This window comes from Candoia aspera, chromosome 1 (assembly GCF_035149785.1).
Source record: "Candoia aspera isolate rCanAsp1 chromosome 1, rCanAsp1.hap2, whole genome shotgun sequence".
In the NCBI taxonomy this organism is placed as follows: domain Eukaryota; kingdom Metazoa; phylum Chordata; class Lepidosauria; order Squamata; family Boidae; genus Candoia; species Candoia aspera.
The window spans coordinates 121799727-121822978 of NC_086153.1; the positions used below are offsets into that span (position 1 = coordinate 121799727).

The 23252-nt window shown below is 37.0% G+C and overlaps 1 protein-coding gene across 1 annotated transcript in view; it reads right to left on the reverse strand.

Annotated features, from left to right (window-relative positions):
• Window positions 1-327: 327 nt before the first annotated feature.
• The window catches only part of DDX43 (DEAD-box helicase 43), a 36077-nt gene continuing 13152 nt past the window's right edge, over window positions 328-23252 (reverse strand). Inside the window, exons 6-16 of the mRNA XM_063291120.1 lie at window positions 22235-22391; window positions 22037-22155; window positions 19115-19225; window positions 18444-18585; window positions 14929-15029; window positions 13137-13224; window positions 12402-12529; window positions 9526-9635; window positions 7141-7279; window positions 5259-5346; window positions 328-700 (exon numbers count right to left, since the gene is read on the reverse strand). Coding sequence (XP_063147190.1) covers window positions 587-700; window positions 5259-5346; window positions 7141-7279; window positions 9526-9635; window positions 12402-12529; window positions 13137-13224; window positions 14929-15029; window positions 18444-18585; window positions 19115-19225; window positions 22037-22155; window positions 22235-22391 — 1297 coding nt within the window. The 3' untranslated portion in view covers window positions 328-586. The remainder of the gene's footprint in view (window positions 701-5258; window positions 5347-7140; window positions 7280-9525; window positions 9636-12401; window positions 12530-13136; window positions 13225-14928; window positions 15030-18443; window positions 18586-19114; window positions 19226-22036; window positions 22156-22234; window positions 22392-23252) is intronic.

The window sequence follows — 23252 nt, forward strand, 5'->3', positions numbered from 1 at the left end:
TCCCCTGTTATGTCTCTTGTATATGTGAACAATTGGTTAACATTATTCCATAAAGCAAAATGCTAGCAAAATTATAAACCCTGAACCAAGAACATGCTCTACAAGCTATTAAACCGAAATTACTTTTTAAACCAAAAGTATGAGTATTTTACAGCAGATGAGGCAATCTTAAAACAATTAACAGCCAGCATAATTTATTACGTTATTCCTAAATTTCAGCAACCAAGGTGTTGGTATTAAAAATCAGGCAACACTTCTGAGGTAACAGTTACTGATTTTCAACATTCTCTGTTAAAGTGAGACAATGTTATCAAGTAAGTGCCAAGGTATGTCGCATTATGGTTTTTATTCTCATATTTTTTCAAAATAGTTAGATTAATATCCATGGAATTCAAAGCAGCACAGAGAACATTTACAAGTTGTTTCCAAATCGGGTACCAAATAGAACCTAACGTTTTTCAGAAAGACTGAAAATGCACCTTTCTTGAAGAAAACCAGGCTTAATATTTATTTTGTTGTAATGGCAGACAAATCATTCTACTGAATTTTCCATAGGCACTAACTATAATTAATATTTCAGACTAGTTTAGAAACTTTTTCGAGGTCGCCCCCATGGCTTTCCTAAATCTTTTTCCATTTCCTTTTTCATCTGGAACTGCTTATACCTTTCAGCCATCGAAATGAGTTCTTCAGGAATCACCTAATAAGTTTAGATAACCAACAATTAGTCATCACTACATTTCCAGTTTCTACAAACTGTAAATATTTCATGAAAATATTCTATAAAACATTTTCTGTAATATATATTCTATAAAAATCTTCTAAAAGGACAACAAGTCTCATTTGCATCAAGTTAAATTAGAGTTTGCCATTTACTCCTAAATATGTATGTTAAATGTACAAGAGCTATTCAGTAGTTGCAAAAGCAGAAATCAATTTGAACAACTCATCTTTTTTTTAATCATCTGTATCTTAAGAAAAGCATTTTGTGGAGAATGAGGAGGTCTTTCTGGAGAACATGGAGTATAGTGAATTTATTGGCTATATGAGATGACACTGGAACTCGTAAATATAAATCAGTTATCTCTAATTTATGTTCCCTCTAATTTTTGAGCAATTTCCTTCTGTGATATTTTGTGGAAGCAATTCAGGGCTACAGGGGCAGAAGAAGAAAATCTGATGAAGCAAGTTATTTTCCATTTGTGCAAATAACATATTTAGACCATGAAATTTATGTTGTTATAATTAATCTATAACACTGCAATTTATAGTGAACAGTAAAATATTTGATAACGATTTGTGCTCAAGCTTTATACTGGAATTTGCAAGAAGCCCTATAACAATTTAAAACAATAGAAAACAAAAGAGAAACTAGCACTAAAATAGCAAAACAGCAAATGAACACATTTTGTAGCAGCAACAAATTTTGACAAGCTATTCTTCTGTAATATAGTAAATATTTACATCACAGAGTTCTAAGTTCAATTTTGGAATTATCTGAGTAGAGCAGCCCCCCCCCCCCCATCCTGGAAAAACAGTATACCTTATTCTAAGCTAGCTGGATTTGGTATGAAACAACTTTCCTATGCATATTCATAATAAAATAAATATTCTTAGCTAAATTTAAGTATCTAAAGCCCTAAACAACATGACCGGGTTATTTAAGAGTTCCTTCAGTTACGTCAACACTGCAGACACCTGCAGTTCTTGGATGAAATCCTGCTTTGTTTTGTAGAGAACAGGTGGGTGGCAGAGCAAAGACAGGCTTTCTCTGTAGCATGACTTCCCCTTTAAGATATACCTAAATATGATTAGGAGATATTTAAAAATTCATTTTTAAAAATTATCGTTTCCCACCCAATGGAAAGCTGGAAATATATTATGTAATGGGGCTCAGGACTCTGTCTGTCTGACCATCCGCAGAATACCTCTGAAAACAGAACGAGAGAGCATTAAATTTTGTGCAGCAGAAGCTGACAAAAGAAAGACTGAGTTTGAAAATGGGACCAATCTGGCCAGAGGCTTTGAAAAAAAATACAAGAAGTTCTCTCAACTTATCCCTTTGGGAGAACAGCAGCTTGGAATGTTGCCAACTCTTCCAGTGTAAGCCCTCTCTCTTATCTCCCTATCACATGACTACATACAGCTGCTATTAAGAGGTTGGAAAGCCATGATTTGCATGCATTCCTTACATAGGTTTTCCATTTATCATGTTTGTATTGTATGTTTTTATAACTACTGTAAACTTTATCATCATTCTGGAGAAGGTCTAGCTATGTGGTCACTAAGATTTGACACAACTTGATAGTTTTTAACTGAATGATGATGTGCTATCAGGAGTTCTACAGTAAGAAATCTATGTAAATATTTTTAGTAACTGAAAAAGCCCTCATTTCCCTGAAGTAGTAACAAGGCAAAAAGTACTTGGGACTTCTTGGGATCCTGTTTCAAAACCTAGGCACCACTTAAAAAGCCCAGTGTTTATTTGCAATAATTCAGAAGGCAGTGTGACCTGAAGGAAGCCTTCTGAGTTTAAGTAAAAGTTCCCAACACCCTTCTACTAGAAGTTAATAGTGGTAGTGAGGGGGCAGAGATACATTGTAGTTGTCAGCCCTTCAATGTAGATCAGACTAGGAAACAAAAGTCATGCAGGCTTATACTACTTTTAATATAAAGATAGAATCTTGCAGGTCCGAACGCACTTCCCCCCTCCTGTCCTTTATCTTGGTGAGAACTAGGGAGGGTCTTGTCTGAGATGTTTTCTCAGGTTACAGTTCTGCTCCAGACTCAGTTTTCTTTTATCTGACTGTTGTCTTGGTAGTGGCTCTTCCTCCTGCCTCTCAGGACCATTCTCTCTTCCCACTACAGTAGTTTTCAAGTCTTTATGACTGTGTAGGGCTATAACAATTAAATATAGCACCCTGAACTGAGGGTGAAAGCAAACTGATAAACAAGGGAGCTGTTAGAGAATTGGGGTGATTTCATCTGAATCGGTAAACTCCCATATGTACCCATTAGAATGTTTGCTCTACTTCAAGGAGAGATAAAAGTAGGTACGTTCGCCACCTTGAGTTATTTATAAAAATAATAAAGGCAGGATAAAAAAGTTAAATAAAAAAAATAAATAAAACACATCAGAAGAACTGAAGTTTTAAGTATCTTGGATTTCTGAAGCCAGGTCATGTTCGTAATGTGAGTACTCTTTATCACTAGCCTTACTGATAGATGACCATGTGGCATCTGTAACATACAGTATCTTTAATCAGTTTTGGCTTGAATAAGATGAATGTAATGTATTTATATGCGAGGCTGTCTCTGATAGGTATTTAAGAGTTGATACCAATTGCAGTTATTGTCTATTTCAATCTGGTTCTGGTTGTGTAATCATTAAGGTAACCCCAGGTTCCCAACTTAAATATTCCAAGATTCAATTTATATTGTATGTCTAAGTCTTAGAACAGAGTTAGACAGAAGTAGAGGAGCCCATTTTGTGATTGGCAAATGGTGTCTTTATCCCATCCCAGCAGACCTACATTTTAACAGAATAAAAATACTTCATGTGATTTGTGAGGCTGAAGAACATTCATCCTTGCTTTTGAATTCCATTGGGTCTTCCTCTACTGGAATCAGGGATATGGAACTATGAATATTTTTATTCCCAAACTCAGAATTATTTCTGACTTTAAGATTTATAAATACCATATTCTGGCTTGTGCATTTGAAGTCTGAGTAAACAATTATGAGTCTTCTGAACATCTCATTAAGCATAAGATTATTTTCTTGGCTATGCTTACTGTTATGCATTTTTGTAGTACCAGATGTCTCAAGTGATGCTGAATTATCAACATTTTGATCTTGCTACTATGAGTATTATTCTATAGGCTACTTAGCATTATGCTTATACAACACATTAATGTCAATGTTTCATATATTGTCTCACCTTCAGATGTCCGCAATGGAAACCAATTCATGTTGATTTTTTCTTTAATAATTAATTTAACATGTTTCATATTATTTCAAGGTTGGTGGCATTTGAAATACATATAATAATTTCCATAACTCTTCCAATTAATTAGGACATTTTTAGCCAGATTGCACTATATTAAAACATTGATCTGACTTTTTGTTTTTAGGGTCAATTTAATATACTGATTTTTATTCATCTCATAAAATAGCTTGAGATTTTAATAACTAGGTAAAGGTAAAGGTTTCCCTTGACGTAAAGTCCAGTCGTGTCCGACTCTAGGGGGCGGTGCTCATCTCCGTTTCAAAGCCTTGGAGCCGGCGTTGTCCATAGGACACTTCCGGGTCATGTGGCCAGCATGACTCACGGAATGCCGTTACCTTCCCGCCGAAGCGGTACCAATTAATCTACTCACATTTGCATGTTTTCGAACTGCTTGGTGTGCAGGAGCTGGGACGAGCAACGGGAGCTCACCCCGCCGCGCGGTTTCGAACCGCCGACCTTCCGATCGACAGCTCAGCGGTTTAACCCGCAGCGCCACCGCGTCCCTTTTAATAACTAAATCACCATTTATTCTATATTCATGACTGTACAACCTCAGCCCCGTTTTTTGTAGCTGCCAGTACCAGTTCTATATCCACAGTTACCAAAAACTGATGATGCAGTCTCTTCTTACCATTTTAAGCAAGAAACATGAAAATCATAGTGCAAGTTCTGAAGTAGGCTTCATTCAATTAAAAAGAAAATTCCATCATTCAAAACATTTTGAACCTTCCCCCGAAGATCTTACCCACACCATGTATACTAACAAACTGTGATCATTGCCCCTCCCTCCCCCAGTTGCTCATTCTGTTCTATATGACTCTGCCTACCAGTTAAGATGCAGTTTAGAAATCTTTCTCTGAGTATCATTACCTTATACAATCAGGAATACTTACATGGGATACATATACTTTAAAACACCCTTCCTACATATCTATAGCTGGTTCCTTTAAGATATCAGATAAAGTCTACGTTGTTCTTCATTGTCTTTAATGACTTCTAATGTTTAAACACTCTTTGCTGTTATAATTGGTTTTATCAAGTGGCTTTTTAATTAATTTATGCTTCTATTTTTATTTAAGCTACTTGAAGTTACATGTAATAAGGGGATCTGAAGTATAACTTTGTCAAATAAAAATTTAAAAATCAATTTAAATGTGTATTTAATGTTTGATATTATTTTAATCAAATAAGGGTAAAAGCATAAAAGGAACAACAGGAAGAAAAGTAGCAATGAGCTTAGTTATGTTACCTGGTTTCCTCTTTCTAAAATGTCAATCAATTCAGATGCAATTCGCCAATCATTCCTAGTCACAAGTGTTACAGCTTCCCCCATGCGTCTATGTAAAAGAAGGATAAATAAATAAACAAACAAACCATAGCTCATATCTGGTTTTTTTTTAAAAGAAGATTTTGTTTAATCAATCCAAACTACCCCCTCCCATAAAAAGGGGTTTAATATTTCTGTAAGAGACTCCTTTTTATAGACCTGTGTTGATAATTTATTAAAATGTCTTATTTTTAAATCCATATTATGCCCTTAGATTCTTAAGCAATAAAAACTGATTGCTAGTCTCTGAATGCCTGAAATGCACCAGTGGTAAAGAACAGACAGCAGCAGTTGAGCCAGATTATGGCAGGAAAGGAAAATACTTATGGTATCTTTATAGTGTATTCTGTGCAGAAAAAAAGAAGAAAGTGCTTTACTGTTAAAAAGGGGCCATGTCTGCCAAACATAAAATGGATTCCATGGATAGGCCCCAATACTTTTTAATAGGAATATCAACATTCAAAATATGGGGAAAAAGCAAAATGGACAGATTCAGCCACCTCTGCCTGAGTTGGTAATGAAGATGAAAGTTCTGGAGCAAATGGTACTCTGGAGACATTAAATGATGGGGCAGCTATAGAACACAGGCTGGCATTTAGATCTTTGGGGTTCCAGTGGATGAAAAGGGAGTTTTTAAAGAAGCAAGGAGAAACCTTACAAGTCAGCAGAAGATGTCTCCAGCTGATTTTTTTTGTACTTTAACCCTTCCACTTCTGCTCCTTCCTGACATGGCCCAATCTACCCACAGCACGGTCCCTTAACTCTGAGAAAAGTATTCTTGCAAATCTGACTGGCAGGAAAGTCAGTGCAGACGTATCTGCTTTCAGCCTGATGTATGTAATGACCAAGCAAGTGTAAACTTACATTACATTTGTAACTATCATCTGTATATTGGAAAGAGTGGGGTTAGTCATCGTCGTCATCATCATCATCATCATCATCATCATCATCCTATCCCGCCTGTATTTTTTTAACATATAGTTTGGTTGGCCCAAGGGAGCAAATATGCCTAATACTCTTACCTCCTATTTTTCCCACAACAACAACAACCCTGTGAGGTGGGTTGGGCTGAGAGAGAATGACTGGCCCAAAGTCATCCAAATGGCTTTCATGCTGAAGTGAGGCCTAGAACTCAGTCTCCTTGTTTCTAGGCCAGCACCTTAACCATTACACCAAACTGTCTGTATGTCTGTCTGCCTCTCTCTCTCTCTATAATTATTTATTAATCTAAATGAATGTCAAATCCTATATATTACAAGGTGATCAAGTATTCATGTCTGAATTTTTTTTAGCAGTTGCCCTAACTCAAACTTCAGTGATTTAGCTTCTATTATGCTGAGAGGAAATAATCTGTACAACTCATCTTATATGTAATTTATGTAGATATTACTAGATTTGCTTAGACAAGCTTAACAATCTTTCCTTCTGATGTAGAATTTTAACTTACATTTCAACAAAGCAGATTGTCCCAGCTGGATGCTGGCTGTATTTCTCCTAAAAGCTATGAACAGTGATTAACACCCAATTTATATGAAAGTATACTTACAGAGGAATATGTTATCTTTTTCCACTCATTTTGCAGTTCATCACAGTTTCCTCCAGAGTCTCTTTGGAATAACTTATTTTTAAGAGGAAAAAGTGGAAATCCATTCAGCTGATGGATAATATCCTGTCAGGGGAGACACCACTACATTTCCCTGTATGGAATACTGTAATGCATCTGACATAAGATGTAAGAATATGCTGAAGAAAATACTGGTATTTTCTAAGTAGTAACACAGAAGCAGTTAAAAGTTTGGCTTACCCAGCTCGTCCAGTACGGCCTACTCTATGAACATATTCTTCAATGTTACGAGGGAAATCAAAATTAAAGACATGAGTGATATCTTGCACATCAAGTCCACGGGAAGCCAAATCTGTTGCTATCAATATACGAACTCTGCCTAGAACAAGCACAATAAAATGAAAACTGGTAACTTTCAGAATACATTTGAATGAAGTGTTACTTATCTGTGGTTTTTTGAGCAGTCGATTCTTACAGAAATCTGTTCCCATTTGGGTTTTTCCAGGCCCTAGCATTTTTTATTGGACCTCTCATCTTGCCTCCTGCATGCACAGTTTGAAAATGAGACCTTGCCAATTCTCTCACTCTTGAAGACCACCACCGTGGATAGAATTTGAAATGAACTATAATCAAAGCCAAGTGGGGAGGATGGCCACGTTGAACAAATTCACAAACACCCAAAGGACCACAGTTACAAGTAAGTAACCTATACCTCACTGTGATCTTTGTGAGTAAAAAGCTACTCTATTTTGAGTACATAATTATAACAGCACTGAGGACAACACAGCTCTTCCAAAAGCTGTACAGTATCTTACTGAGATCCGGTGGATATCTAGCAAATGTGGAAAGATATGACCAGATGCCAGTTTGGCAGATCTTAAACAAAGTCCCACCTTTTAAAAATAATTCATTTCCCGAAAAAAAAAAAGACACTAGAAACACAATGTATAGGTATTTGGTTCATCATGGCAAACAATGGCTGTTATCCATTTAGCAAAGCACTGAGAAGAAATGAAACCACCCTGTTTAGAAATGAAATAAGAAATGAACAACTGCAGATAGGTTTAAAAGGATGTTATCTGGTTAATGCAGAATGTGACAGCCTCCAGGGTATGAAAAGACTGCTTCACTGAAGTAGTAGGGTCCAGAAAAAAACAGGGGAAGAAGTATTTTCTGGCAAAAATGAAAGTCAGAAACTTTGGTGGTGATGGTCGTGGGGATCACTTGGGCTTTAAGAACACTTTGAAAAGCTCATTTGAGTCAAGAGTTCATTAGTGCATTTTGCTAATGTGATATCAGGGCTGTCCTTACCATGAGGCAAACCTGAAGGCTCCGCTAGGACCCAAAAATCATATGCTGCAGGTGCGTATATTTGTTCTAGATGCACAGAGATACTATGCTCTGCTGGAGGAACATAAGAGACATAAAAAGTAGGCAGTGAGGAAGTGAGAGGGAATAACAGATCTTCCAGTTAGAGTGCAGCTGAACTGGTAGCTACCTCAGTATCCCTATCTCCATCTGAAATGACTACAACCATGGACATTGTTAAGAAAAGTACACATAAGAGAAGTGTGTGGAAGCCTAAGAAACAGCTGCTACTGAGCTTAGTGAAAATTTCATATTCTGCAAAAACAATGAAAATCGGGGTTCCCATCCAATATATTACTTGTGTGAAATTTCCAGTGATGTCAGTGTGGAAAGGCCATGGCCTGTTTATTAAAAAAATCCAGAATGCTGCATACTATTTTTGATGTATACTGTTCTGTTCTAAAGTTCCAGCCACATTGGCTTCTACTGGAATAAAGGACTGGAAAAATCTGGCTAGAAATTCAGCATGGCAGGAGAAGACAGCAGATCACCAGACAGCATTCCATAAATGGAAAGGGCTAGAGATGAGACCAAGCCCTCTAGAAAAAAATGATTTTAATGCTAATAACAGAACCTAGTGAAAATGTCCCTGCAATGATGACTGTCAGAAAACATTTTCTAAAATTTATTGACTGATATTACAGTGATGAAAGAGGGACACAAGGAATGCAAGAAGCTTTGACTTTTGGGTCCTTGTGATAACAGCTGATAATCTCAGTTGACCTACTTCCTGTACTGCTATAATGAGGATCCGTATCAGTCCGAAAGATAGAGGATAAGATGAAGTAGTAGTGATTTTGTTCTTCCCTCCCTATCATAAAGAAGTTGAGTAGTCAGTGATTACCCACATTATGCGACCTGTCAGCCAAATGAAAATGCACAGGGCCTTGAACAAGAGTTCTAGATGGTTATTGTGGAGCTTTCATTCAGTTCCAATGTTCTTGAATTTAAAAATCCTGATAGTGAACTCATATCCCCATAGTATAGGTATCCACAGTTAGGACAATGGATAAGGAGTGAGGAAAGACTGTCCACTCAATATAGGTTGGTGTTGTGGTGAAAATAGGAGGAGAAAGGAGTATTAAGTATGTTTGCCGCCTTGAGTTATTTATAAAAATAATAAAGGCGGGATAGAAAATAAAAAAATATAAATAAAATAAAACTGTAATAAATATTTGAATTTGAGTTTATGTGTTTTGATGGTTAAATAACAATATGTTAAACTGATTAATTAATTATGATCAATTGCAAATTTACCTTTTTTGAAATCCTCCAAAGCTTGTTCACGATCACACTGTTCTCTATTGCCATGTAAAGACTGAACTGGAATTCCCTGAAGGCCAAAATCACTTGAAAGATCATCAGCACTTTTGAGAAGAATTAAAAGCAAAGCCAATACATAGAGGAATGTTTTTTTAATCCAATTAATATATCAGGAAATATTTATAGATCACTCAGAATAAACACTCAAACTTATACCTGGTACTGCATATTCCAGATGACTCATTTAATTCCCTAAACATTCATAATCTAATGTTAAATTTTAATTATTGTATTAATTTATTCAAATGACTTCTACATATTTTTAAAAAGTCATCAGATGAATATCTCAAAGATACATTTTAGGGGATGGTATCACTAAACAACCAGAGGCTGAAAAATAATACAGAAACTCTGTGGCAGAACTGAAATACAATTTGTACTTTTGATATTTGCAAATAATTTTATTATCAGCTTTCTCTAACATAATTGTTTCAGACTCTGCCTATTGAGAGAAAGTCCATTCCCAAATGTCAGTTCTACTATTATTACTACTGTACAGAGAAAGAAAAAAGTAACAGTTCGAAGTAGTAAAAATTTCAATTTTGCACAGGAAGAGAATTATTCTTATTCAAAAGCTTCTAATGTGTGACTGATTCATAACAACCAGGTTACTCCCCAGAACTGAAATGTATCATCCTATCAAATAAAAATATATACAAATCAAATGTTCTACAGAGTCTTCATTTCAGAATGTATCAAGAAAGCATTGACTTCCCAATGTCTCTATGCTATATGTGGAAATTCAGCTGAAGTTTTATGTAAGGATATAACTCAGACATGTCAAAAACTAATTTTATCCTTCAACCACTGTGAGCCCCTGCTTTAAATAAATAATTGAGTCTGATTATGCTGTATTCCCTCCTTCTACTTATACTTCACTAAATTAGGGAGATGTCTGTCTGAGTCTCTTATGAATATTATCTTGTCTATTGTGGCCTTAAGCTATATTTTACCCCTTGTTGCCCTGGCAATGGAGCTTGCATGTCTCAGTCAAGGTAATCTTCCTTATTCTATACGGTATGTTCTAGAAGCATAGCTTCTACCTTTCCCGTTTCCAGGATTACCACAGGAGGCAAGTAGTGAGGTCAGTAAAAATACATGCAAGGGGATTTAAAGGTGGCTTGTGTGGTTGTACACATGACCACTCAGTAAAACTGATAAGGAGTGCCAAAGAGCACTGCTAAATTTATCAGTGAATTCGATTCCAATGAACACTAATGGCTGGAACAGATATGCTACTGTATAAAGAGCAGATATACTACTGAATAAAAAAAAACTCCAGAAATTGCCAGTTATAATCGAATGTCTATGGATTGCAACTACTGATTGGAGACCAGCAGACTCATAGTTCTATTAATTATAGTGCCCTTATGTATCACTGGTGGGGAGAAACCAAGAGAGAATTTCTAGGCTTATATGAAAATATTCTGAGTTCTGTAGAACAAATAAAGTAAAAGGAAATGCTTTACTGAACAGCAAGCAGAAACAGACTGAGTGATGAAAATGATAAAAAATATCCATAGGATAATACCTGATCAGCATGAAATGAAGATACAAACTTCTAAAGAGGTTTTGCCTAGTTCTTCCTAAAGTTAAAATTTTATTTCTATGAAAAATAAATTAGAAAGGAGCTTGCTTTCTGTTCAGCTTCCTGAGACTGTTGCATAACTTGCTTGAATGATACACAGATCATTTTGCCACCAGGGCATTTCTTTTTAGATTCCACAATCTCATGCTGCAAGAGGCTAAAAGCTCAAAAAGACCTGGAGTTCTTTCTCTAAGACACCTGAAAAATTTCATCCCAGGACCAGTTGCTAAGGCTAATGCTTACACACCTGAATTGACACTAAGACACTAATTTTGAGGTTGGGGGGGACTGCTGCAGAGGAATAAACCAATGTACACTGATAGTACTACAGATTTATTTGACTGCTGATTCCTACAAAGGGTTTTTTTAATGTTTGTTGAATAAGCCACAGTGACTTGGTTTACACATAACATTAGACTATAATGAGCAAGTTTTGTCAAGTTAAGCCAAAAACAAACAAACCATATTATGTCCAGTTATACATGATGGCTTTGACAGGCTAAGAAAGCACTAAAGATCTTTTCCCTTGATCTACAATTATAATAACTGAATTAGAAAATAAAAATCATTATTAAAATTTAAGCTATCTTTAAAGAGCCTAAATTTAAATGAGCCCCTTATTTAATAAGAATATGCCATAGCTATGTGTAGTAAAGGTAAAGGTTTCCCTTGACATTAAGTCCAGTCGTGTCCGACTCTAGGGGGCGGTGCTCATCTCCGTTTCAAAGCCGGAGAGCCGGTGTTTGTCCGTAGACAGTTCCGTGGTCATGTGGCCGGCATGACTACATGGAACGCCGTTACCTGCCCGCCGAAGCGGTACCTATTAATCTACTCACATTTGCATGCTTTCGAACTGCTAGGTTGGCAGGAGCTCGGACTAGCAACGGGAGCTCACCCCGTCACATGGATTCGAACCGCCGACCTTCCGATCGGCAAGCTCAGCAGCTCAGCAGTTTAACCCGCAGTGCCACCGCGTCTCTGAATTATGTGTACAGCACAGTTATTTATTTATTTTTCAAATTTCTATCATCGCCCATCTCTCCCGAAAAGGCTTTACTACAGAAAGTTTTAATCTTAATGCCAGTTAAATATTCAAATAGGAGGTGATGGGAAAAGATACCTGTGAAGGAAAACTTGTAGGTGAACCACTAGAGCAAATAATACTGGACTAGACAATAATGTCATAATTAGAGGTCATTTGTGTCAAAGTTTTGCTACATACGTAAGTTTCTTTCCCACGAATATTATGACCTTGTCATCAGACTTCATAGTGTCAACGAAATAACGTGTGAAAGCTCTTTTTTCTTCTTCTGGAATAACAACAATCTTCTGTTCTACTGTACTGACTGCCTGTAAAACCAAATTTATTAAAGGAAATATGAATGAAAAGTAATGACTTATTTCATATATTGTCAAAGCTTCACTTAAGAATTGTAGATACTGAGATAAAGTGGAGACAAAATGTTAATACAACACCTAAAAGACTTCTGAATATTATTCATGTGGTTTAGAAATGGTAGCCCATTACTGAAGGACTATTCCCCAGATAATTACTTTATTCTTTCCCATTTTGACAATACAGTACTGAATTTTTTTTTAAACTACTCGCAAGTTAAACTTGTCAGCAACTGACAAATGAAATGACACTGTTGTATGCAAACAAATTTCTGATAGATGAATAAAAACAAAGTTATGAAACTTACCTGAAAGGAAAGTTTAGAGTCAGGCAAGTATCTAATTTGAAATTAGTTTACTTTGAAATTTCATTTTAGTGTGTTCTTTTTAAACCAGGATATTAATATGTTATTCTGGGTTATGCTCACTTTCACAAATACAGTCTTCTTTCACATATACACAGCAAGATCAGACATTTTTGGTACAAATCAGTTGTGGATATGTACCACCAGAATACTAATGGAGTAACAAGCCCAGCAGAACAGAAAACAAAGCAACTCACCGCTAAGTCTAGAGTACCAACATAAACAATCATTGGATCTTTCAAGTATGATTTTGCAAGACGGCGAACACCATCTGGCCATGTAGCACTGGTGGAATTAAAATAGATAAATATTTTTAAATATTTTAAGACTATTATTTTCCCTATTCTAATTTTCTTGCTATTTCTATAAAAAATATCCAGTTGCACTTAAAACTTGCTACAATAAAAAATAAATAAATAAAGGATTCTATTACTACTTTGTCCCATGTGGTGGCATCTAGCATCTTTCCATCTCATTATAAACTGTTTCATGCATGCTTTCATCCTTTCCATTTATAAAAAGTCTGATTTAATTATTTCCCACATTTATTTGAAAGAGCTCAAAATAGCTTTTAAATTACACCAGCCCATTTTCATTATAACTTTACAGTTCAATATAGAGGGTTATGCATTGTCAAAATTTTCATAGTAAACTTAATGATTTTGTGGACAACTGGTCATGGAACTCCCCTGATTAATTGAGAAAAACACAAACACTGGTGGAGGGTACCTTCAGAGATATGACAGCAACATCCTATTTCAATAGTGAAAGAGGGTCATGCTACACAGAAAAAGAGTATGGGGAAACAGGACATTGCTCTGAGACAGTGAGAAATTATCTCTTAAAAAAAGCTCATGTCTTGGGAATGAACCAATATACCCTAGCATATGCCTTCAGAGAGGGGTTCGGGTCAGAAGAAAGCACTTGCTACTGGCAATTTAGTAATAAGAAATAGAGAGAGGAGAGTTTATAACAGACACGCAGACAGTATGGTGACGTACTTGCCTGATGTGAAGACAGTGGATATTCTGTGTGATAGTCTGGTAGATATTATTTATTTTATTTTCTATCCTGCCTTTATTAATTTTATAAATACCTCAAGGCGGCGAACATACCTAGTACTCCTTCTTCTTCCTATTTTCCCCACAACCACCACCCTGTGAGGTGGGTTGGGCTGAGAGAGACTGGCTGGCCCAAGGTCACCCAGCCGGCTTTCGTGCCTCAGGCGGGACTAGAACTCCCAGTCTCCCGGTTTCTAGCCCGTTGCCTTAACCACTAGACCATACTGGCTCTATTACTGTGACAAGAGTCAGAACTTTGAGCACTTAGCATCAATGACACAGGGAAATGTGCTTGTGAATTAGGAACAGAATGCTGGGATAGATGACATTTGGTCAACTACAGCACTCCTTATGCTGTTTAATGGGGAAAGATTATTTGGTGTATAAATCCAAATCATAGATTTTATGATTAGGAAAGCAGCTCTATGTAATCTGGAAATGAGATCATTTCCCATCTATCCTCCTATATGAAAATCGGAAAGATAGGAAAACTTTTCTATAAAACATTTTTATATGAGAACACACTGAACAGAGATGAAAGGAAAAGCTTGTTCTCTATTTCTTTCCAAACATGTCTAAAATGTGTACCAGTTGGCTGCTGAAGTGCCTTTTCCCAGAAGAGAGTACGAAGCCCTATTTGTCTAGGCAAGGAAACAACCACATGATGTCTGCTGGTGCCAGAGCTTTTGTCACACCTAAAAAGAACATCTATGTCTCCCATTTAAGATAAAAATAACAATTTAAAATTAAAGTGCCACAAATTTCTCAAGTTCATCTACTTTCCTGAGAATTCAGTTATCTGTAATTTAGCTATTAAATTTATCTATATATAAACTGTCTTTCTTTACAGTATGATTTAAAACAAATTATATATTTTCTGTATAGCAGATCTTTAGGCTACGTTATCCATCAACAGAAAGTATATTACCTGGTCATAACTGTTTGTCTGTCAGGACGTATATCTAACAAAATCTTCATTATTTGAGGCTCAAAACCCATATCCAGCATTCTGTCCGCTTCATCCAATACCTATGAAAAATACTAGTTGAAATCAATACTGTTGATTTCAGTGTACTTGATTGTCTGAAATTTGATGTAAAATCTGAAAATTACTAAACTACTAACTGTAGAGTATATTTCTGTATTTATTTTAATGTATATGCTAAGTTAGCTGCATGTGCTTTTTGTTGTAGGGATACTTTTCCTTTATTATCCTTTCGTTCTGCTTTCACCACTAAAGCCCTGTGAGGGTTTATAAATTCCTTAAGACTCTATGGTAATGTAACTGGGTAGAATATGGGGAAGTCAGAGGATAGAGCAGACACTTGGATAACAGGAGCACTGGAATAAATTGGCATCTTTAAATAAACAATGAGTTTTAAAACAGATTAATTTATTTTTAAAAATTACTTATATTGCATCAGTACTCCCCTACCTCAGCCCTCAAGTAATTCCTAAACCTGTCTCCCTGTTAGTGGGAGGTATTCCCAGGCTTGGACTCTGTGCATCTCTCCTTTCAAATCCCTCTCTCCAGTCCTCTCCCCGTTGGAATATAACCTGGTGGAAGGCACCCAGTGCTGCCACACTTTGATGGGTAGTTCATATTTCAAATATTGCAGCGCTGCATTCAATTTTCTAATCATCAGTAGAACAGCATCTACTGGGAGAACAGATTTTCTGCTACCACTTTACCCCTCATCCTCACTTTAAAAAATCTGGAGTGCCCTTCAGAGAGTATCAGAGGGCAAAGAATACTTGTTAATGGAATGAAAATCTTCACAGGTTACATTGTTACCAGTTTTAGCTTTAGTATGTGTATTGACTGTACTACTAAAAATTCAACTAACTTATTTCTGGCTTGGAGTTAATTCATACTAAAATTTTAATCTGCTGAGTACAATACTGGTTAAAACTAATTTTGGATCTCATTCTTTGGCTCAGTCAATTCCAGCAAACAAGTTTGTTTTCTTCCAGGAAAAAAGGCATAGCCTCATGTTTTACTTGCTGTGGCCACTCAGCCTAACCTCTGATAAATTTGGGGCTTTTGAGAAAGCCACCCTAGAAGTTAGGCAGAAAGTCCATCTGGAAATACTGAGTGATACATCTAAAACTCCTTATTTAGATCTTTTAAATCTATAAATAGATGTAAAACTCTGTAATGTAAAGGGCGAACAGGTGGATGGTGGTGGTTCTGCAACAGACTTTTCTCTATACAGTACCTATTTCTCCCACAGTACAGGTAGTCCTTGGTTAATGACAGTAATTGGGACCTGGAATTCTGTAGCTAAGCAATGTGGTCGAAAGTGCATTATCATGTGACTACGCTAACTTACGACGGCAGTTCCAGTTGCAGTTGTTAGGTGAATCCCACACAGCATCCCACAGCCATGTGATAATCATTTGCGACCTCCTGTCGGCTTCCCCATTGACTTTGCTTGTTGGAAGCTGGCAGTGAAAGTTGCAAATGGCAATCATGTGACTGTGGGATGCTGCTACCGTTTTAACTGTGAGCCGGTTGCCAAGCACCCAAATCATGACCACGAGGACACTGCAATGGCTGCACCTTCAAGGACCGTCTGTAAGTCTCCTCATTCAATGTTTCTGTTGTAACTCTGAATAGTCACTGAATGAGTGGTTGTTAACTGAGGACTACCCGTATTTCCATTCTGCATAGGAAAGCACAATTACTGTATATTAACTCACATTAACAAGGGAAGGTACAGTAACATTCCATGTCAGAACCACCTTGTTCAGACAGGTTTGTTAAGACAGCTTCACTTCTTGTACCATATCTGACATTCTAATTTAATAACTCTTATTAACTAAATATATAGGTTAGTCTCTAGAGGAGGTTCACTTTTTTTTTTTTAATTAGTGGATTGGCTACAGAAAGAGTTGTCAAATTTTGATCAGTTTGGATTGCTGTTAGAAAGTGCTGGGTCTGAATCAGGTCTTAGACAGGAACTACTGGCTAATTACTTTTGCCCTAAAGGTCTGTTAGCCGCCTTACTGTGTTTTACTGGACTACCCTGTATCTGCCTTTTTGGTCTTTGAAAGTGAATAAATAAAATTTATTATTATTAAACTTATTATTACATTAAAACTCAAAAACAGTAGGTCCATTTTAATTCAAGTTTTATTCAGTAGGCTTTCCTGCTATGTGTTACAAGCTGTGCAAGGGATTCACTGTTACTTTGATGCTTTCTTCCTCCCTTTAGGACTGTTGCTGAGATCATGGTCTGTTTGTATTAGAACTACTTCAACACCCTTTCTTCACATAATGTCATATGGAAGGCAGGGAAAACTTATGTGTTGATCTGTTTTTCATTAAATCTTGCAATCTGCAATTTGTAGCTTTTATTTTGATCTTCTATATATGGCATCATCATGTGAGTAGAAAACATGTCATGATGGCCTTTTTATGAACTGCATCATGGCACATTCTAAGAATTCTATTTGTGCCCACAGACCCAAAAAGTTTATAGAGTCTTGGTGCAGTTGGGGTGTGTTGTATGTGTATAAATGCCACTCAAAGTATCTATGTATATGTGTATGCATGTGTATGTATGAATGTGTTTGTGAGATAGATAATCTGAAGACCTACTGGCAGAACAGACTTACAGCAGAAGGGCATTTAGCTACAGTCAGATTTTTTCATGAGTATCTAGTAACTTATCAAAACTAGCCAACTTATGGAGTAACTTCATATTCACCGCTTCTAATTTGCAATATCATACATGAAATCAGATTGTTCATACCTCATTTAGTGATGGGAACAAAGTCATTTTAATTAATAATATCAATATATGCCATAAAATAAATATATGCTAACTTCAAGTGAATATAATGTTATCTGTTTGCAGCATCAGTCATACAGATCTCAATGTGTGCTTCTACAGCCAAAACTGCATCTCCACAAAACAATTTCCAAACTTTTAATAGAAAATTAAGGGCATAAGAAACAAAAAAAACAGTCCAGTAATTATCAAGTAGGGTCACTGCTGTCTTTTGGGGAATGGGGAGGTGGAAAAATGAGGAAAAAATGGTACCGAAAACCCTGGAAGAAAGCATAACTAGTTGATCAAAACACTGAACAGACTACAACGTTTTGCTGCAGGTCTGCTTTTACTATTTATATTTAATTTTATTCTACCTCTGTGTATAACCAAAGTCGTACCCATCCACACATAAAAATGAGGAAACAGCAGCCAAAAGTGGGTTGGGTTGGTAGGGAGAACACTTTTAGGAAAAACGCACAGGGGTTCATTCTCATCTCAGAAATGAGTGTAAACTGAACATGTCTATGGTTATGTAGTGTTGGCTCACTATTAAAAAGGAAAACTGAATGAGAGAATAGCATGAATAGACTTAGAAGAGGTTCTCGCAGTATGAATGTATGACTATTTAAAACCCCCAACCTAATACATAATGGTGACTACTTGCCAAGTATGTTATGCTCCTCAGATTTATGAAACTGTTCATTTGCAGGTCATTCAATCTACCAGGAGTAGCAATAACAATGTCCACGCCTTTGGTAACCACATTGATCTGTCCTTTCCGGTCTCCACCACCGTATATGCAAATGCTAGGAAGATTGTTTATCCAATATTTAGAACTGAACTAACATGCTACCATGTATTTTAATATTTTACCTTCTTCACAGATTTCACAAATTTTTTTTGGTAATCTTTTACTTTCCTAAATGAGAGCAAAGGCAACATTTGAACAACCCATAAAATATCCCTTGCTTGAAAAATTTGTTTAAAATTTTTCACTAAGTGGAGTGTTAATTTTTTTTCCAATGATCATTGATTTAATTAAAATAGGTTCTTCTTTAAATTAGATCTAAGAATATAACATCACACATAAGAAAGGCAGAGGACAATGGAAAAGGAATTCACGGTCTGTTGCTGATTGTCTATTCTGCATTTCCTAATAGTTCTGAATGTACTGTCAATAGCTGCTAGATGTTAAGTAGTAATCAACCACTCTGCCTATCAAAATAAGATAATATACATTTAGAACACAGCTTAACATTTTAGCCAAATCAAGCACTCCAGCGATTCAGAAAAATATACTGCAAACTCTCTCAAATAAGAGGATGTGGTTATTACCTTTTCATTCCCTTATAAGAATATTTTGAGCACTCTGCTTCAACTTGAAGTGCTAGTTCTCGAGTGGGAGTGAGAACCAACATACCTGGTCCACTGCGTTTTTCTCTAGAACTGCAAGAAAGTGCAACCTTGCTTAGACAATCATCCTGAGGAAATCCCCCCCTCACCCCGGGAAAAAACAATGTAGCAGTTGAATGTCAATGGAAAGAATAGAAGACACCTAAGAATTTTCAGTTAGTCCCATCACTGACTTGGAAAAATTCTAGAGGATAATTTCCAGAGTTAACTTGCAGGCAAACATAATTCAGCTTTGGTTCAGATCACAGTAAAGCCACACTTGTAAGCATAATTGTGAGAAAATAAGTAAAAAAGTATGCCTGATTTACAGTCTGACTATATTACTTGGATCATGGTGGAGTTAGTGTGTCCCTCTCATTCTGTGCATTACACAAACACCTGGCGGAGAGGAGGAGTTCTAAAGTGGCCTTGCAAAAAGACCTACTACAGGAACTCTGTCTCTCCTTTATTTTTCAAGCACACCTGGCCATACAGGAGAGGTGGGGTAGAAAGAAGTAGGGATGGCATGTCCCCAACTGCCTTGATAACATCAATCTCAATCAGACCACCATGGATTTTTTTTCATTCTGTGAGAAAAGGCATGAAATGTCAGCCTCCCAAAGGAGGTCCTCTGCAGCACTGAAAAGCTTTCATAGATGGCCACTGCCCTTCTGATGGGCTTCTATGATCACATGCTGTCAGCACATGGGGATGTTTACTCCAAGAGAGTGGCTGGCTGAGATGGCTGCGAACTACAGCTAAAACCAGCAACGATGATTAGCTTCCTATAATAAAGACAATGTGATTCAAACGACCCAGACTTATTTCAGCACAGGATGGACAATGAATGGGTAAGCATGTGTTAAAATACTAATACACTTTGAGGCCTATATGAGAGAAAAGGACGGTATGCCTAGGAAAAGTTGTCTTTTGAGGAGAGGTACGGCTGCATAAAATGATTTAACATAGTGGATACTTCCTGTTAACCTAGCAGCATCTGTTTGTCAGATGAAATTATATGGATTGGCATTCCATATTCAACAGTATTAGTGCCAATGACAGAAATACAAAGAGCAACTGGTTGCAATTGTGGCTAGGTATTTGATTTCTTTTTCCAAAACTCACAGAAATCACAGAGGAGAATCTGTCTACCATCAGCAAGAGAACCTGATTATTTGAGGGACTGCCTTTCCCCAGTGACATCTACTCGTCCCATCAGGTTCAGCAGAAGAGGCTTGTTGCAGGTTCTGTCCACTAGAGTGTCATTTGGCAGGACCCAGGAGGAGGGCCTTCTCTGCTGGGGCTCATGCCTTCTGAAACATTATTCCCCACCCCCCACCCCGAGGTTGGGCTGGCCCTGACCTTGATAGTCTTTCTGAAGGGCCTGAAGACCTGGCTTTGCCATCTGGCCTGGAGATCAGAGAGTGGTGTGGAGCCCATAAAATGGCTGTACTGTTCTTGAATGGCTGTGCTCTCCCAGTGATTGTAGTGTATGACTTTTACAGGTAGTACTCGACCTATGACCATTCGGTCAGTGACCGTTACAAGTTACGATGGCATTGAACGAATGATTACAACCAGTCCTTGGAGTTCTGGCTATCCCAGCATCCCCCAGTCGTGTGATTGCGATCTGGGTGCTTAGCAACACATTGGCACTTACAACCAGTTGCCAAGCACCCCACAATCACATGATCGCCATTTTCAAACTTCCCTGCTGGTTTCCTCAGAAAGTCATTGGGAAGCAGGCAGGGAAGGTTGCAAGTCACTGGGGTAAGTCTCCCCCACCTGGGCAACCCCCAGCCCCTCTGCACTCGTGCCGGCCACTCGCACAGCCCCATGCACCCTCCTTGACCCACACAGCACTTCTCGCATACCCCCTTGCACCCCCCTTGACCCATGCGGCACCTCTTGCACCCTTGTGTACCTTTCCCAAGGGGGAGTCTCCCCACTCGCGCACCCTCCTCCTCCAGCCCCTCTGTGCTAATGATATGCTGGCCAATAGTATATCCCCACACACCCTCCCCAACTCTTCTTCACACCCCTCTCCCACCCGCAGCAGCCACTTGCCTGCCTGTGGGCCTGGGACTTACATCTTCCTGCTGGCTTCCCCACTGACTTTGGTTGACCATGGGACTCAGTTAACAACGGCAACTGGGACTGCAGGGATTGCTGTCGCTAAGCGATGTGGTCGCACTTTATGAATGCATTGCTTAGCAATGGAAATTCCATTCCCAACTGCCATAAATCGAGGACTACCTTTAATTGTTTGTTTTTAACATGTGTATTGTTTGTATGGCTGTTCTTTTTAATTTTTGGTATTTTTTAATATTTTAATTGTAAGCTGCCCAGTCATGAATGTGAGATGGGAGACTATATAAATCAAATAAATAAAAATATAAAAAAATATAAAAAAATATAAAAGGAGGTGAAGCATGACTCAAAATACCAGAAACTGGCCCCAAAGTACAGGCTGAAAACTTTTTTATGCATGTACATATGTGAAGTGATGTTTGGACTGCCTTGCTTATAGTCGTATAAATATGTTTACTGCTACATATTTTATCACCATTAAAAAACTAATATATTTTCTGAAACTATTTCCAGTTATGCATAATATTAAGTATATAAGAGTTGTTGTAATACCAGATGGGCAGAGCAGAAATATGATAAATAAATAAGTATAACATACAAAATATTGGGGTTTTTTTTCCTCTTCTACTATATAGCAAATGTCTTGCCTAAATTTTCATGACAAAGATTATGTTATATGTCACAATGCAAAACCTTTTCCTAAATTTACCTGACTTATCAACAGTAATCTACTACAAACAGATTACAAGAAGTTGCATCTCATCTTGTTCTTACACTGGTTGTGAATCCAAATGAATGAATCCAGGCATTAGATAAGCTAGTGTCTTTCCAGTACCCGTCTGTGCTATTCCAATGAGATCAAATCCTTGAAGTGTGATTGGCCAAGCCTGTGACTAAAATAAGAACTTCTATGAAGTTGCTGAAATGTAAACAGAAATGATTTTGTACATTTAGACAATAAAGCTGAAGTACCTGAATTGGAGTAGGCTTCTGAAAACCAACTTTTCTTATATTTTCCATAATGTCAGGATAATGTTTAAAAGCATCCTCAAATTTACAAATAGGATTGGGAATGTGACGTTTTTCACCATCTTTCAGATCATCACATGTGATGTTATTGTTTTCTTTTCTTAAAACAAAAACCAAAATCAAAGAAATAATACTGTACTATCAACAGGCACTATCTAGAGCACAAATCTATTGTTATTTACTTTTGATATGAATACTATCAGAAGTTTATGCCAGAAGATTAAGAAATTTTATGCACATGCCACAAACTTATTCTAGACAGTTATATGAAGGTATATAATAAAAATCAATTAGAAAGGATGAGTTAAATACTGTACGTTGTAATCTGAAGCTTTTAGACATAATTCTAGACATTCCTTAAAAATGTGTTCTGAAATCAGAATACTTGGTGAGGTCAGAACAAAATGTCAGAATGCTTCAACCTGAAATGGTTGCATACCCCTGGTCAGTGCACAAATTCATCTTATAATGTGTGCAGATGCCTAAAATACTTCTAATGGAAAAAAATATACATAATGAAAACGTAGACAATGTATACAATTTATAACAAATTGTTCAATGTTCGTCTTACTGTTAGAAATCTTATAGCCATAAGTCTATAACAACCCTTTATAAATTTAAGAGGCTCTATTTCTGGGTCAGAACCACCTGCAAATGGTTCTGCAAAACTGAACTTTTCATCCTAACTTTGCTTAGAATTCATGTTGAAAAAAACTTTCTAATTTTGCTTTCCATACTTTCTAACTATAGCTATATATTTATTTGTGTGTGCACATGTGTATGTGTGTGTGTGTGTAAAGCACATAATATACATGGATGTATTTTTGATTTTACACAAGTTTCCTGTATGCAATAAAAAGAACAATGACATACAAATATCCTGATCGTGAGCTATCAAGCAGTGGAACAGCCTACCTCCTGGATTCATGGGTGCTAAATCCCAGGAGTTTTTCGAACGAAG